General features: G+C 46.1%; 2 protein-coding genes across 2 annotated transcripts in view; one reads left to right on the top strand and one right to left on the bottom strand.

Annotated features, from left to right (window-relative positions):
- Positions 1-1,852, top strand: part of KIF24 (kinesin family member 24) — a 46,175-nt gene extending 44,323 nt beyond the window's left edge. The window contains exon 12 of the mRNA XM_008695130.2: positions 118-1,852. Within this exon, the coding sequence (XP_008693352.1) occupies positions 118-258 (141 nt within the window). The 3' untranslated portion in view covers positions 259-1,852. The remainder of the gene's footprint in view (positions 1-117) is intronic.
- Positions 1,853-1,928: 76 nt separating this feature from the next.
- Positions 1,929-14,374, bottom strand: part of UBAP1 (ubiquitin associated protein 1) — a 52,205-nt gene continuing 39,759 nt past the window's right edge. The window contains exons 4-7 of the mRNA XM_008695129.2: positions 11,727-12,662; positions 4,413-4,595; positions 3,639-3,740; positions 1,929-3,045 (exon numbers count right to left, since the gene is read on the bottom strand). Of these exons, the coding sequence (XP_008693351.1) occupies positions 2,905-3,045; positions 3,639-3,740; positions 4,413-4,595; positions 11,727-12,662 (1,362 nt within the window). The 3' untranslated portion in view covers positions 1,929-2,904. The remainder of the gene's footprint in view (positions 3,046-3,638; positions 3,741-4,412; positions 4,596-11,726; positions 12,663-14,374) is intronic.

Here is a 14,374-nt window from a genome sequence, read left to right as displayed (position 1 = left end):
CTGAACAGCGGGCCCGGGTTCTGAAAACTTCCTGCAAGAAGAGGGACTAGAAAAGCAGATCCTGACTGGAGGCCAGCAAAACGAAAAGCTCCGTTTGTCCTTTATTTCCTTTCTCAGGATTTTGAAGATGTTGTGACCCAGCTGGATGAAATCCTGGCTCTGAAATCCAAGTGCATCCAGAGTCTGAGGAGCCAGCTTCAGCTGTACCTGGCCTGCCACACGCCGACCACAGCCCCTGAGAGGACAGTGATGTCTTAGAACAAGATCCCGTATGAGGTGCTGGGAGCAGCGCAGGAGCCTGTGCTGAATTCCTAGGGGCTGGAGGGCCTCTGCCAGGTCCTCCTTACAAATCCTGGAACCCCCCCCCCCCCAGTCCTGCCCATGGTAGCCTCTCCCCAGCCACACACGGCCTTGACTAGGCCCAGCTCCTCTCTCAGGGCCAAGCCTCTGTTCCTCAGTTCCAAGCACAGGAGCATCTGTAGGGAAGGACAGAGTAGCCTAAGAAACTGAATATGCCCCTCCCCTTTCTATGGGGCTAGAAGAGAATTTGTCCTACCAACCCCTTGTCTGTGGAAACACACTTGGGTCTAATAACCTTTGAATGTTTCTGAATCTGAGGACCAGAGGATGGGGTTGGTAACCTAGAGGTCAGAGGTCACAACCTGGGGAAGAAAACATGCTGAACTCAGGGGCTTTGTTAGCTGAATTCAAGACTTGGCCAAAAACTAACACACCGGTGGCTTATGGGACAGGGGCAGGGTGAGGTCTGCTCCATTAGCCCTTGGGAGACTGTGGGGCAGGCTTCATGTCCCCAGTTCCCCTCCCTTCCTGCAATTCAAAGACAAAAGTACTGCAGTGATGTGGGCACTCTGTTCTAACAGCACTCCTTCTGTAGCAGTTCCTGACTCCTCAACCTGCCACGCCCCCTCGTGGCAAAGCTGAAGAAGTGGAGGATCTCCTCACCTTACCTTTATCCAGCATCACCCTGGCTGTCCACTCCCTCTCAAAGGGCCTGTGTTCAGAAGTATCTTGGCACTGAGAGCTCTAGTCAACAGTCTGAGACTCTGAGGCAGAATTTTTATACACACACCTTCACATGAGTTCTGCTTGCTGTGTATCTTTTCATCAGGAAGACGTTCAAGACAAACACAAAGTGGTCTGTCACTTTCTGGAGCCACGTTGGGTCAAATAAGATGCATGTGTCACAGCCTTGGCTCTGATGCCCATTGTAATGTGTGGAAACGTCAGTTTCTCACAAGGAAACAATACCTTTTTAAGGCCTTAAAAGGAGGGCTTAATTAGGAGAAGGAAGGGCTGACCGGCTTTCTGAGACGGCAGCCCTGCCACCCTTTGCCTGATCTGAGCACTAGAGGGCAGCCTCTTTCCAGCTCTGTGGCCCAAAGGCTCTGCCGGCTCCTCACGTGATCACTACAAGAATTAGGGACCCGCTCCCCAGCCAAGAGCACTAGAGGGACTGTTGGGTGGCATTAAGTTTAAGGACAAGAAACTTCAGGGAGAAGTCTAGTTCTCTCAGCTACAGCGGCACCACTGAGAGCTGGTGAAGCAGTCGGAATCAGTCCCGCCTGTGGCACGCAGCACATAAAGCCGGATGTGTGTCACGGGGAAAGGTACTTCCTCACTTCTGATTACCCCAAAGGCCCAGCCTGTCTCACCTCCACAGTCAGTCTCGCAGGAAGGCATGTCCTTGGTTCCAGAGACTGAGCTAGGACAGGTTTATAAAGCCAGGGCCAACTCCAGGGCCAGCTCCTGGGTCCCACAGGCCTACAGTGGGAAGAGAGTACTAAAAAGACAGAAAATGATTAGTGCCTGTTTCATCCCCAGCAAATCCAAGCAGGAATCCCTTCCCCGCCCACCCCAACCCCTCAGTAAAATAGCACTGACAAGAAAGAAATTATCACAGCAAGACATACCTTTTAGATTTTTATTAGTTCTCTGAAGAATCAAAATAGTTAGCAAATTTAGATTCATCAAGACTGTATATCCTTTGTATTTAGATCTTTAATGATGTACAACAGAATATAAAACAAACGAAAAGAGACTGATTTCTATGACTAGGTGTTACTCATTGTGTCATCCTAGAGCAGGGGGCTGGAGGGAGAGGCTGTTCTCCAAGGAGAACTGAGGTGGAGTTAGTGCTGGGCCACTATATTGCAGCCAGTTTCTCCCCCACTCTGTGCTGGGAAGGGGCCAATGATTTCTTAAACTGATGACTGTTTCCTAGAGCAGGGGGCTCTAAAATCCTGGGTAGCAGAGGACTGTGGTCCGAACCAAGCCAAAAGAAATAGGCTGGGGCAGGGAAGCATGGTAACTGCCTGGCAGAGGAGGCCCACTCTGTGCCCCACGGGGAAAGGGCCTTCTCTGTACCTCAGAGACATTGCAGAACCAGTGTAACACTAAGAGACTTTGTTAAAAGGAGAGGGGGAAAAAAACCCTGGAAGAACCTTTCAATTGCACTCAACTTGGATTAGAGTTCAGTCCACCAGTGCAGGGGAGGGAAGCATCTAGCCCTAAAGCAGCACTGAGTCCGGCCCTCCCACCCCTTCTCCCTGACTCCTTTTGGCAGCTGGGCCAGATTTCAGCTGAGGACATACAGACCCCAGAAGGGCCAGGGAAGTCTCTCTGGAGGGCCGAGGTGGGAAGGACACTTCTCAAAATACAAATACATTTAATATAGAAGGAGCCAAGGCAGTGCTGGAGGCATTCACGTGCCCAAATCTTCCCTACTTTCTTCCCAGCCCAGAGACTGGCAAGCACAGTCTCCACACCTGACCTTCCACCCCCAAAAGAAAATCGGAAGTGTGCCCCTTCTCCTTCCTCACACATGGGCTCCTCAGGGCCTCCTGCAGGGGCGGTTCCATGGCAGGGCCTAGGCAGCGCCTGGTCTCAGCTGGCTCCTGCCCGAGCCATGAGGTCTTCCAGAGCATTGTCCTGATCATTGTTGTGTAGTAGCAGAACTTCCTTAATGTCTTTCAGTTCAAAGCCCATTTCCTTAAATTTGCTCATTAACTGAAGAAACTCCATCATCTAAGGGATAGAAGAGAATAAAGACTGAAGAAAGGGGTCTGGCCACATAGAGTTGGAAGAACAGATGTGTAGGGGGCTGCTAGGGGGAGTCTGCATCTTTTGCCAGAGCCCTATGAGTCTCTCTGAGGTCCCCCAGCAAGCAGAGGGCAGCTGTGGAGGAAGCCAGGGCGGACTGGTTGATGCTACAACCCATCATCCTTCAGGAACTATGCTCAGTTCCAAATCCTGCTGACTCATGGGTCCCACAACCAAAATCCACACTCACACCAACGCAGGATACTGAACCCAGAAACGCTGCTCTCCAGGGAGTAGGCTAGGCAAAGTGGCTAGCAATCTCCCCAGTCATCCAAAAGTCTAGCTTTTTGCCCAGGCCATTTCCCTTTCCCTTCCCTGGGACTCCAGATAGTCTTCAACCCAATGCTTTGTCAAACCTAACAACCCAAACTAGCCAAATGCCTATCTGGACACTTGAGAGAAAATGCATTCTGACTACCTCTGCCTGCCGTCACTGGTAGAGAAAGGAGGTTCTTGGCCAGAGGACGCTACTCTGCACACCTTTCCAGAAGGTTCCTGTGAAGCACAAAGGGTCCTACCTTTTCCTCTGAACACTGGTGCATTTCCAGAGCCTCTTCCACTAAAAGAGGGTCGAAGCCCTTCTCACAGAGCTGTCCATGTGCAAAGAGATAGTCGAGAATCTTAAGAAAAGAAAAAGAGGTTTGAGTACCTATTACCACTCTTGTCGGTGCTTCCCCGTCTTCCACAAGCCAGCAAGTGTCATGTCTGCTCCCCAGCTGAATAGGGCTTGATTTTGTATCGTGAACTGCATCTAGCACAGCAGGACCTCAGTGACTATTTGCTGAACAGGTAGGCACACCCTTCTAAACATGAGTAATTTTTCAAAGGCGTTCCTGTCACAGCTGACTCACAGGTCCATGTCAACTCCACAGCCTGGGCAGGATATTCTAACAAACAGCCCAAGTCAGAAAATGCCCCCAAGGTTTAGGACTCCGGTACCCCATTTTGGAACACCCTGGGGCAGCTATGACAGGATAAACATTTCTGGAAGGAGGCATCTGACCATACCTCAAGCCTAGTGTGCCCTCTCAGGAGGGGCAGAGAATAGCCCCAACGGCTCCAACACTCCCAGGACTTTCGCCCAGCCTAAGTCCCAGAGCAGCCCTAAGTAGAAGCACTACTGCCGAGGCTGCTGTTTCCCCCAACAAAACGCCCCGAGGCCCGCCAACTCACAAGAAAGGACGCTGGGGCTACGAGTGTGATGGGGCCCTAGGATACAAACAGGACACTGGTCTAGGACCTGTCTCCAGGCTGACACCCTGCCCCACCACCCCGGCCAACCACTCACTCACCTGCTCAATATTCTCTCCTTTCTTCTTCATGGCTCTCAGGACACACTCATATGAGTAGCCCATGTTGACCACTGTCTCCACACACTGCCGCTCACTGGGAGACAGTGTCTGCAGTTCAGAATAGGCCTGGGGACAGCTGGGAGTGTTGGGCACTTGTGACATTGAGAAATTAGGAGGTGTGACCTGGTGGTGGAGAAACAAGAGGATCAGGTAGGAAGAAAGCAGACTGAGGCCCTACAAAACATGTCGCTGAAGAAGCCCAGTCCAGGGGCCTTGCCATTTCGGACACTAATCCAACGCCCAAACAGTCTGTCTGCAAGAAAGAGCCAGGCTGCCGGCCAGACATCCTGAAGAGCGTAAAGGAGGACCAGGTGAGGGCAAGAAAAGCTGAGAAAACACCTGCAATTGTGGCTGTCCACCGCCCTCATCCCAGCTTACAGAATGAGACAATACCACAACAGCTACATGCCCTTCTGTGTTCAAATCCCTTGGGCTTGAATTAGAGAAGTTCTGAGGCTGCCCATGGGACTGAGGGCAAGATGGCTGCTATGATTTCTCTCCAGTGCTCCATTACCCCTTTTTCAGGCTGTGGTATGTCAGAGTCCTAAAAGGATCATTCACCTCAGACACCCCTAACTCTGGGGCTGACTCCCGACAATGTCTCTATTCTTGCTTCCGTCCCTGGGCTGGGCAGAGACAGCGAGTGCTGTTCCCCTGCATGGCCAGCTCAAGGGCTCAGAGCCAGACTGGGCCTTCAAGGACGGGAATGTGACTCCAGGGCCCTGCCTCTACCGCCCTGCAGGCAGCCTGCTCCCTGCCATCAGGACCCTACTGACCTCCATCTGATTGGTGGGTAGAGCCCCATGATTAGCTGCTCCCACCACTTCTGATAATGACTCAGATCCAAGGCCTGAAGGCTGCTGACCCTCAGGCCAAAGGACCGAACCAACATGGAATAAGGTCACACCTGTTTTTTACAGTTTGGCCCAGCTCCCGAGAACCAGGAAAAGTATTTCAACAGAATTTTTACTTCCTTGGGCGGGGGGGCAGGGTAGGAAGCACGGAACCCCTGATCTTAGAAAGACATACAAAATTATATAGCTATAACCAGATACTTTCCTCAAAGTCAGCTGGGAAAACCAAGACTACAGGCCTTAAAGCCCATTGCTCCCTCTTACCCATCTCACCCCAGCACCCCTGGCAGCCCAGTCACAGGGCTCAGTCATTAACTTCTAGGAGTCACAACAGGGGACACAGAATGGATCACACCAGTCTGGCCACTTCTGCAGGTCCCAAGATAATCTCTTCAAGGACAGGGTCTACCTGGGCTTGAGAATACAAACAGCCAAGTAGAGTTTGTTCATACTGCTGACACATCACAGTATGTTAATGTGAGCTCCCAGAGGTTAGTTATCATATCACATGTTATTACTGAATTCCCAGGGCCTGGCTTTAGGCTTGGCATTTATAGGGCTCTACTCATCAGCTGTAGAATAAACGGAGGTCTATTAGGATTTCAAAGCAGGAATTTCATTTAACACAGCAAAGTGACCTTGATTCTCCCTTCTCAAAGCCCATAAAATGATAATAAAACTATATTAATATTTAAGGTCAAAGAGGGGCATCTGGGTGGCTCAGTCGGTTAAGCACCTGCCCTCGGCTCAGATCATGATCCCAGGGTCCTAGGATTGAGCCCCATGTTGGGCTCCCTGATCAGTGGAGATCCTGCTCCAAGCACCCTCTCCCTCTACCCCTCTGCCTGCTCATGCTCTCGCTCTCTAATAAAATATTTTTTAAAAATATTTAAGGTCAAAGAAAAAACAGCAGACAATATATTTCAATGAAATTTTAGAGAACAGAATACTAATGGAGCCACGGTAACTAAGCAGAAGCAATGAAGTTGTAAGTGGGAGAAAGGGGAGTCAGTCCAGAAGCTCCTCAAAACTCCTGAGAGGGGTTCAGCATTTAGAAGCACCAGGTATCGCTGAGATACAGCAAGAGCACAAAGCGCAGTAAAACCCTCAGGCAAAACCCTTCCCACCTGACCTTCATCCTCTTCAGAAGGCAGACAGTTCTGTCTCTAGGGACTAAAATAAGGACATGAGGCACAGCGTATGACAGAGTCAAGTGTAAGAACCAAACGGGGGATTTAAGTAAAAGTCTACACACCAGCATTCCCTGGCCTTCCTTAACCCACAAGCAGAATCTCGGGTGCAACTATAAGCCCCCAAAACGCTCACACGTTAACATTTTGCAGAGTCCCCCAAAGCCTACCTAACCTTCACACCCCAACACATACATTCCCCCCACTGTTAATTTAAGTGCCTCACTCTTAAATGTGACTACAAAGCCTGAGACATCAAACCAAAAGAGGGAACAAAGCACTTGGAAATTTAAAATAGGATAAAGTAAAATTTTATTTAAAAGGCTGTGAGTTTTGTTTTGTTTTGTTTTTTTAAAGATTTTATTTCTTTGACAGAGCCAGCCAGCGAGAGAGGGAACACAAGCAGGGGGAGTGGGAGAGGAAGAAGCAGGCTCCCAGGACTCTGGGATCACGCCCTGAGCCGAAGGCAGACGCTTAACAACTGAGCCACCCAGGCGCCCCAAGGCTGTGAGATTTTTAAAAAGTTATACGATAGTCAAGAATATATCCAAAAGTAAAACAAAGACAAAGAGGAGGAACCTGACTGGCTCAGTCAGTAGAGCATGTGACTCTTAATCTTGGGGTCAAGAGTTCGAGCACTACATTGGGTTTAGAGATTACTTTAAAAAAATTTTTTTAAATTCTCTTTAAAAATTTAAGACAAAGAGATAGGAAAAAGAAAAGGATAGCAAATTAGAATAGTCAAGGAGGTCCAACATCCAGTTTTAGGAATTCCAAAAAAGAAAAGAGAAAACAGAAAATAAAAAAACATTCAGATTTTTAAAACAGAGCTGAGCCTTAGTTTGAAAGGATCCAGGAGGGCCTAGCACAATGAATAAGGCATGGCACACCATGAATAAAATTAAGATCCCAAAAGCTATGGGGGAGAGGGAGGTGGAAGAACACAGAAAAGCACAGGAAAGCTAGTAATCAGTGGAGCTTATACTTAAACAAAAGCATGGAGTCGGCTTGAGACACTCTCCCTTTCCCTCTGCCCCTCCCCCTCCCCTGCTCACTCTCTAAAATAAATAAGTTGGGGTTTTGTTTTTGTTTTTTAAGGTTAAGGGGCACCTGGGTGGCTCAGCCGGTTGAGCGTCTGCCTTCAGCTCAGATCATGATCCCAAGGTCCTGGGATGAGTCCCGCATCAGGTTCCCCACTGAGCAGGGAGCTTGCTTCTCCCTCTCCCTCTGTCCCCCCTCAAATAAATAAAATCTTTAAAAAAGAAAAAAAAAAAAAAGGCTTAAAAAAAGTTTTTAAAAAACAGTGTCCTAAAAATTCTTAAAGGAAAATGACCTTCAACTAAGAAATCTAAATCCATCCAAACTATTATTCACACACATAAGGGTAAAATCAAGACTTTTTGGACATTCAAGGACTCAAAACTGACAGGTTTTGCTTGGATGTGTTTGAATGGGAAAATTAATTAGGTCTTTGATGGCTCTCTTGGAACATTTGGATAAAATTGGCAACAAGTACAAAGAAATTATGTAGGGGTGCCTGGCTGGCTCAGGCAGTAGACAGTGCAACTCTTGATCTTGGGGTTGAGTTTGAACCTCACGTTGGGTGCAGAGATTACTCAAAAAAAAAAAGAAGAAGAAAGAAAATAGGAAGGAAGGAAGGAAGGAAGGAAGGAAGGAAGGAAGGAAGGAAGACGATGGAGGAAAGATGGAAGGAAGGAAGGAAGGAAGGAAGGAAGGAAGGAAGGAAGGAAGGAAGGAAGGAGAGGGAAAAGGAAAGGAAAGGGAAAGAAAAGGAAGGAAGGAAGAAACTGCAAATCTTTTAAATGCAGTTTATGAGAAAAAGGTGCAAAAAAAAAGTAATCACGATATAGTATTTGAACTTGGTGATAAATATTTACCCAATCATAATGTGAACAGTAACATTAATTTACCCAAAATTTGTGATATAATTTGATTTAGGCTATGGGAAGGAAGTGGAGGGGCTACTGTAAGAGCTAAATCCTCAACTATAACAGGAAGTATAAAACCATCTAAAATTGATAAATTTAGAAAAAGCAATACAAGCACTTTATTTAGAAATGCAGAGATAAATCCCAGCAAAGATAGCTTAAAGAGTTAAAAGTGCCTGACTATAGGAAGCAAAACTGGAGTTGGGGACAGTAGAGGCAGGGAGCCACTGTTTTTCTACATAAACCTTTTAAATGTGACTGGATTGGGCACCTAGCTGGCTCAGTCAGAAGAACATCCAACTTTTGATCTTAGGGTTATGAGTTCAAGCTCCACACTGGGTGCAGAGATTACTTAAATAAATAAATTTTAAAAAATAAATAAATGAGCCTGAGTGGCTCAGTTGGTTAAGCGTCTGACTCTTGGTTTCAGCTCAGGTCATGATCTCAGGATCATTAGATCGAGCCCTGTCCAGGCTCTGTACTCAGTGATGCGTCTTCTCAAGATTCTTTCCCCTCCCACTCCTCCCCCTAATCCTCTCCCTGGTCATGTTCTCTTTCTCTAATAAATAAATAAAATCTTTTTTAATAAAATAAAAAAATGTGACTTGATTCAAATGTGCTTATATTATTTTGATAAAAATTAATTCATTTTAAAAATCTAGAGAACTTGTAAGTATTAAAGCAATAACAAAAGAAGAAAAGATGAACAGATCTGAACACCCAAAAGCTGAGAGTCTGTATGTCAAAAATTATTTTAAATATACTTTCAAAGCAAAATGGCACTACTGTAATGTTTATTGGCCAAAATTAGTAAATTCATAACTCACAAGTATAAGGGAAGAGCAGAACAATTTTGCTGAAGCAACTGTGGAAGAGTAAGGAATATATCCGTAGCTGGAGAAAAGAACCCAAGGCAAAATGAACCTAACGAACGAGCAGAGCGAGGACCACAAAGGCTGACATGCAGTGGGAAAAGATGGCTAGGGCTAGGCCAGGCAGTTCCATGCTGGTCTCAGAAGAAGGGCACATTACAAGATTTTTCTCAAAATGATCCTATGGACTTCTCAACTTCTAAGAATTTATATAAACAGTAAAACATGAAATCAGAATCTGAAAAGTGAGACCTAAACACTGGGCCTAAAACAGCCAACAAGAACTCCAGGAACACTTCCCTCAGAGCTCCTACATAAAGGGTGTATATAGCCCAGCTGACCACCACTCCACTCCCCCCATTCTTAAGTCACTAACTATCCTGAAGAAAGGTACTTTGTTCACTGGGAAAGATTCTCCCTGTGGGCCTCAAAGACTCACTAAGATAGAGGACCAGGATGGAAACCAGGCTTTGCTTCTTGGGGGGTAAGGGCCATGACTTCCTTAGGAAAAACACCAGAACTTCAACTCAGCTTATTTGCCCCTTGAAGGCACAAAGTCCCTAAACCAGCAAGAAGCAGACCTCTCTCCCACTCTGAAATGGATGGGCCCAAAAGAAACTCCACAATCAGGTGGGTCAAAGAGTGACAGGTGCTCTGGTTTGAGAACCTCTGCCATTAGTTCATCAGCTTTGGTCTCTAAATGGTTACTTGTAACTTTAAAGGGGGATTTGAGGCTGAGGATCCCTTATCTTCCCAGAGTGCTTTTAATTTCCTAAAGCATACAGTGAGTCATGAAGAATATCCTACTGACTCGGAGGTATGAGGATGAAGCCCATTCCTAGGAGATAACACCAGAGTGTTCTGTACTATCAAGTTTATCTGGGCCAGGGCTGTCTGAGTGGTTCAGCTGGTTGAGTGGCTGCCTTCAGCTCAGGTCATGATCCTGGGGTCTTGGGATCGAGCCCTGCATCGGGCTCCCTGCTCAATGAGGAGCCTGCTTCTCCCTCTCCCTCTGCCCCTCCCCCTGCTTGTGCTCTCTCTCTCTCAAATAAATAAAATCTTTAAAAAGAAAAAAAAAGTTTATCTGGGCCAAGGTCCACAGGAGTTTATAAATAGCAGTGAACTCTATGACACTGGAAGCACTCACACACAGAGACAATCATTTACCAAGAATGCTATTGCTGGGACTTTGCACTTACTTTAAAGCAGGCCAAGGCTCATCTTTCTACCGGCTTATTACAGACTCTGAGGGATATCCCACCAATACAATCAGGCGCTTCTCTGGCTCTAAACAGTCTCTTAATATGCTGTCATTTAAAAAATCTGTGAACTGGGGGCGCCTAGGTGGCTCAGATGGCTCAGGTCATGATCTCAGAGTCCTGGGATTGAGCCCCACATCAGGCTACAAGCTCAGCAGGGAGTCTGCTTGTCCCTCTCCCTCTGTGTTTTCTTTCTCTCTCAAACAAATAAATAAAATCTTTAAATAAAAATAAATAAATAAATATAAATCTGTGAACAGGTATAGCAAAAAGTTCTTCTATGATTTCTATTCTAGAATGCAATAATGTATTGTTCTGTGCTGCTGGAACCACATCAAGAACTAAGCCTACGCTAAATGACAAATAGAGGAACCTCTCTGTGCCTGCAACTTTTTTGTGCGACAAAATCAGATTTTCTTCAGGGTAATAACAAGTCGCAAGTTTTGTTATCAATCCATCTTTCAACACTAATTCGAATTTCAACCTCACCTTCCCCCTCCCTTTGTAGAAAACTGCACAATTCTTAGTAATGAGCAAAAAAAGAAACTACAGGATTAAAATCTGCAGGTTTAAAGTGACAAATTTCTACCTTTTGCTCAGACTTCTGATACAAATTTATCTCCCAGCTCCTAAGGCACCACCACATGGTCAGAAGAAACACAGGGAAATCATGGTACACACAAGAACCAACCTTCAGGGCACAATGAGAAGGAGAAAGGAAAGCAGGAAGAAGATACAATGAGGACTACCAAGCAACCTTCAAAAAATGAATAAAGTAGGAAAAAGTAAGTAAAAAGTTACAAAGAAAGCAAGCCTTAGGGGAAAAAAAAAGGCAGCAAAGAAAAGAACAAAGTGATTAGGCAGAAAAACACCATTCATGCATGATATACACGATCATTTTGAAGGAAAGACCAAAAAGATGCAGGTAGGAACAAGCGAACATAACAAGGCTGGGTGCAAAGCTAACACTCCTTTGTCCTCAGAAAAATAACCAGAACAACGTACGTAAGCAAGGTCAAAATAGCCATGCCCCATCCTGCCCTAAACCTTGAAAAGAAGAATGTGAGGCAGCAACTGCTAGGCAGAATTTAGAATTAGCGCTCTAATTCAGGGGGATTTAAAAGGCTTACCGTGGGACCTGTATTTGGAGGTGACGATTCTTCTGTGCACACAGACAAGACAGAGAGGGAAGGCATCTGGGAGATCAGATCTGAGGGAGTCAGGGTTGGCACCTCTGTGCCACTGTCCAAGTTCAAAGCTGAAAGCCCAAGAGTATGATGCCCATTGAGCTCACTGGCACTGCTTTGGGTGGAAGGCTTCAGGGAATTCCGGAAGGTGCCATTGCGGAGGCAGGATGTGCTATGGAAAGTGCTCGCCAGCTTGGCTGTCTTCTGATTGCTGTCATCAGAGTCAAGTTTGGGGAAGGACAAGGATTTGATATTGCTTACTGCAGGAATGGGGGGAAGGGACACTTTAGAAGACAGCGACATCTTTTCACAGTTGCCCAACTGTGGTAAGGTTATAAAGCCATTGGGTTTGTGAAGAGGCTTGATATCCAAGGTCGCCCGCTCCAGGGATGCCAGGACCTCCTCATCCTGTAACACAGACCCAGAGCCTCCTCTGGGCAAGTTAGTGTCTAATAACTGAGCCATAATGGGTCCAGTGGTTCCTACCAGAATGTTTCTCAGCTCTTCCTTCTCATCAATAGTTTTTAACTCCAGATTATCAAATGGGTCTTCTTCACACTCAAAGTCAGCAGGATTGAAATCTGCCTTTGTATGGGGTGGGCTGAGAACTTTCTGTTTCGTGGCACTACTGCTGACCCGAGTCGGGGTAAGGATGCTATTGTGCTGTAAGCTGGCAAGGATGGGGTTAATCGGAGGTGGCATTGTGGCTGTACTGTGAGTCTTGGAGAAGCTCATTTTGCTGTCACCCTCTGGGCCACTCTTAGAATTCACTTTAGCTTCTACTTTCTCAGCCTTGCGCTCTGCTTTCCGCTGGGCTTCTTGGATTTTCTTAATATCTTCAGCCCACTCAATAGTTTTCTTTTCCAAGGAGAAGTCATACTGCAAAGATATAGCAGAGAAAGGACGTGTGAACCCAGGTGGCTGCCCCTCCCCAACTCAATTCCTCTAGTGAATTCTTCCTCACACCAGCACAACAGAACGTGGCATGGCAGCATTTAAGGTGTAAGAGATGACCCCAGTCAGGAAGACTAAGGCTTCCTAAACTCCTTACATGGTTTAATCAAACTGCAATCCCAGATTACTTCTAGAAATGAACTAGAAAGAGCTCCCACCACCTCTAATTCTACATTACCAGGTCAAAGGTACCAGGCCAACTACTACCTTTGCTTCTCTCCCCTCAGGCCATTTCCCTTCCTAGAATTCTTCACTGGTGGCTAGGCAGAGCTCAGTGGCCACCTGTGAAGCTTTGATGATGGCCTTTTTCCTTCTTCCGAACTCTTTCATAGCATCTGTCTCTTATCAGGTGATGCCAAGCACAAGTGACCACAGATAGATTTAATCTTTCATTTTTTTCTAAACACTTCTCCCAACAGTATCACAAGCCTTTTGCTACTGGGCTTGAGATCCTCTCAGGGTCTCTATTATCGAGCACAATGCCCTATATAGAGCCCGTGCTCAATAGTAACAGCCCCGTACATTTAAGAAGCACTTATGAGGTACCAGGCAAGATTCTAAGCACTCTTCATGTACTAACTCTCTGGATCTTTTCAACAACCCTTTAAAGTAAGTACTATTACCCTCAGTTTACAAGAGCCATGCCCAAGGTCATAAAGCTGGTAAGTGGTAGAGCCAGGATGTAACCCAGGCAGTATGACTACAGATTCTATGTTCTTAAACCACCATCTATTAAATTATAATGAACAGACTGTACTCTCAATACAGGAAAACTGCTTATTAAGATATTGAGACATATTCAAATCAGGATTTTACAGAGCAAATCGCATAAAAATTCACTTCATGGTTGGTTCCTTAACAGTACCTTCAAGTATATCTCAGTTTACAAAAATTTCATTTGCACCCTTGGGGAAAAAAATACACCTATTACAAAAAACAAAATTTACCTCAGACAGAGAAAACAAAACTTTCGGTTTTCACTCTAAAGCCTCAGAACCAAACAGTATCTATGTGTACATTCAAGGCTGAAAAGACAAGAGAGGGGGCTGGAGAGAAAAGAGGCCTACATGCCCAGACAAGAGTCTTAGAGTACAAGAAACGATGGTCAATCCCAAGCTTCTCAGCTCCAAACAACACAAGAGAAGCCTGGAAATGCACACATCAAGAAGTTTATTTATCTGGGACGCCTGGGCGGCTCAGTCGTTGAGCTCTGCCTTTGGCTCCAGTCATGATCCCAGGGTCCTAGGGAGTCCCGCATGAAGCTCCTTGCTCAGCGGGGAGCCTGCTTCTCCCTCTGCCTGCGGCTCCTCCTGCTTGTGAGCTCTCTCACTCTCTCTCTCTGACAAATAAATAAATAAAATCTTTAAAAAAAAAAAAAAAAAGGAAGTTAGTTTATTCCCTTGAGGTGCCTGCCTGCCTCAGTCGGTGGAACATGCGACTCTTGACCTCAGGGTTTTGCGTTCAAGCCCCACGATGAGCATGGAAAATACTTACTAAAAAAAAAAAAAAAAAAAAAAAAAAAAAAAAAGATTTTTTTAAAAAGAAGTTGTCATTTATACCCCTGGGCCAGCTGCTGGGCCCCAGAAAAGCACGTGGGCAATCACGGCACTTCCTTTCTACCACTAATGGTAGTGAAA

The sequence above is a fragment of the Ursus maritimus genome, unplaced genomic scaffold, assembly GCF_017311325.1.
Source record: "Ursus maritimus isolate PB19 unplaced genomic scaffold, ASM1731132v1 scaffold_17, whole genome shotgun sequence".
Lineage (NCBI taxonomy): Eukaryota > Metazoa > Chordata > Mammalia > Carnivora > Ursidae > Ursus > Ursus maritimus.
The sequence above is the reverse complement of the archived record's forward strand: the minus strand, read 5'-3'. Positions and strand labels throughout refer to the sequence as shown.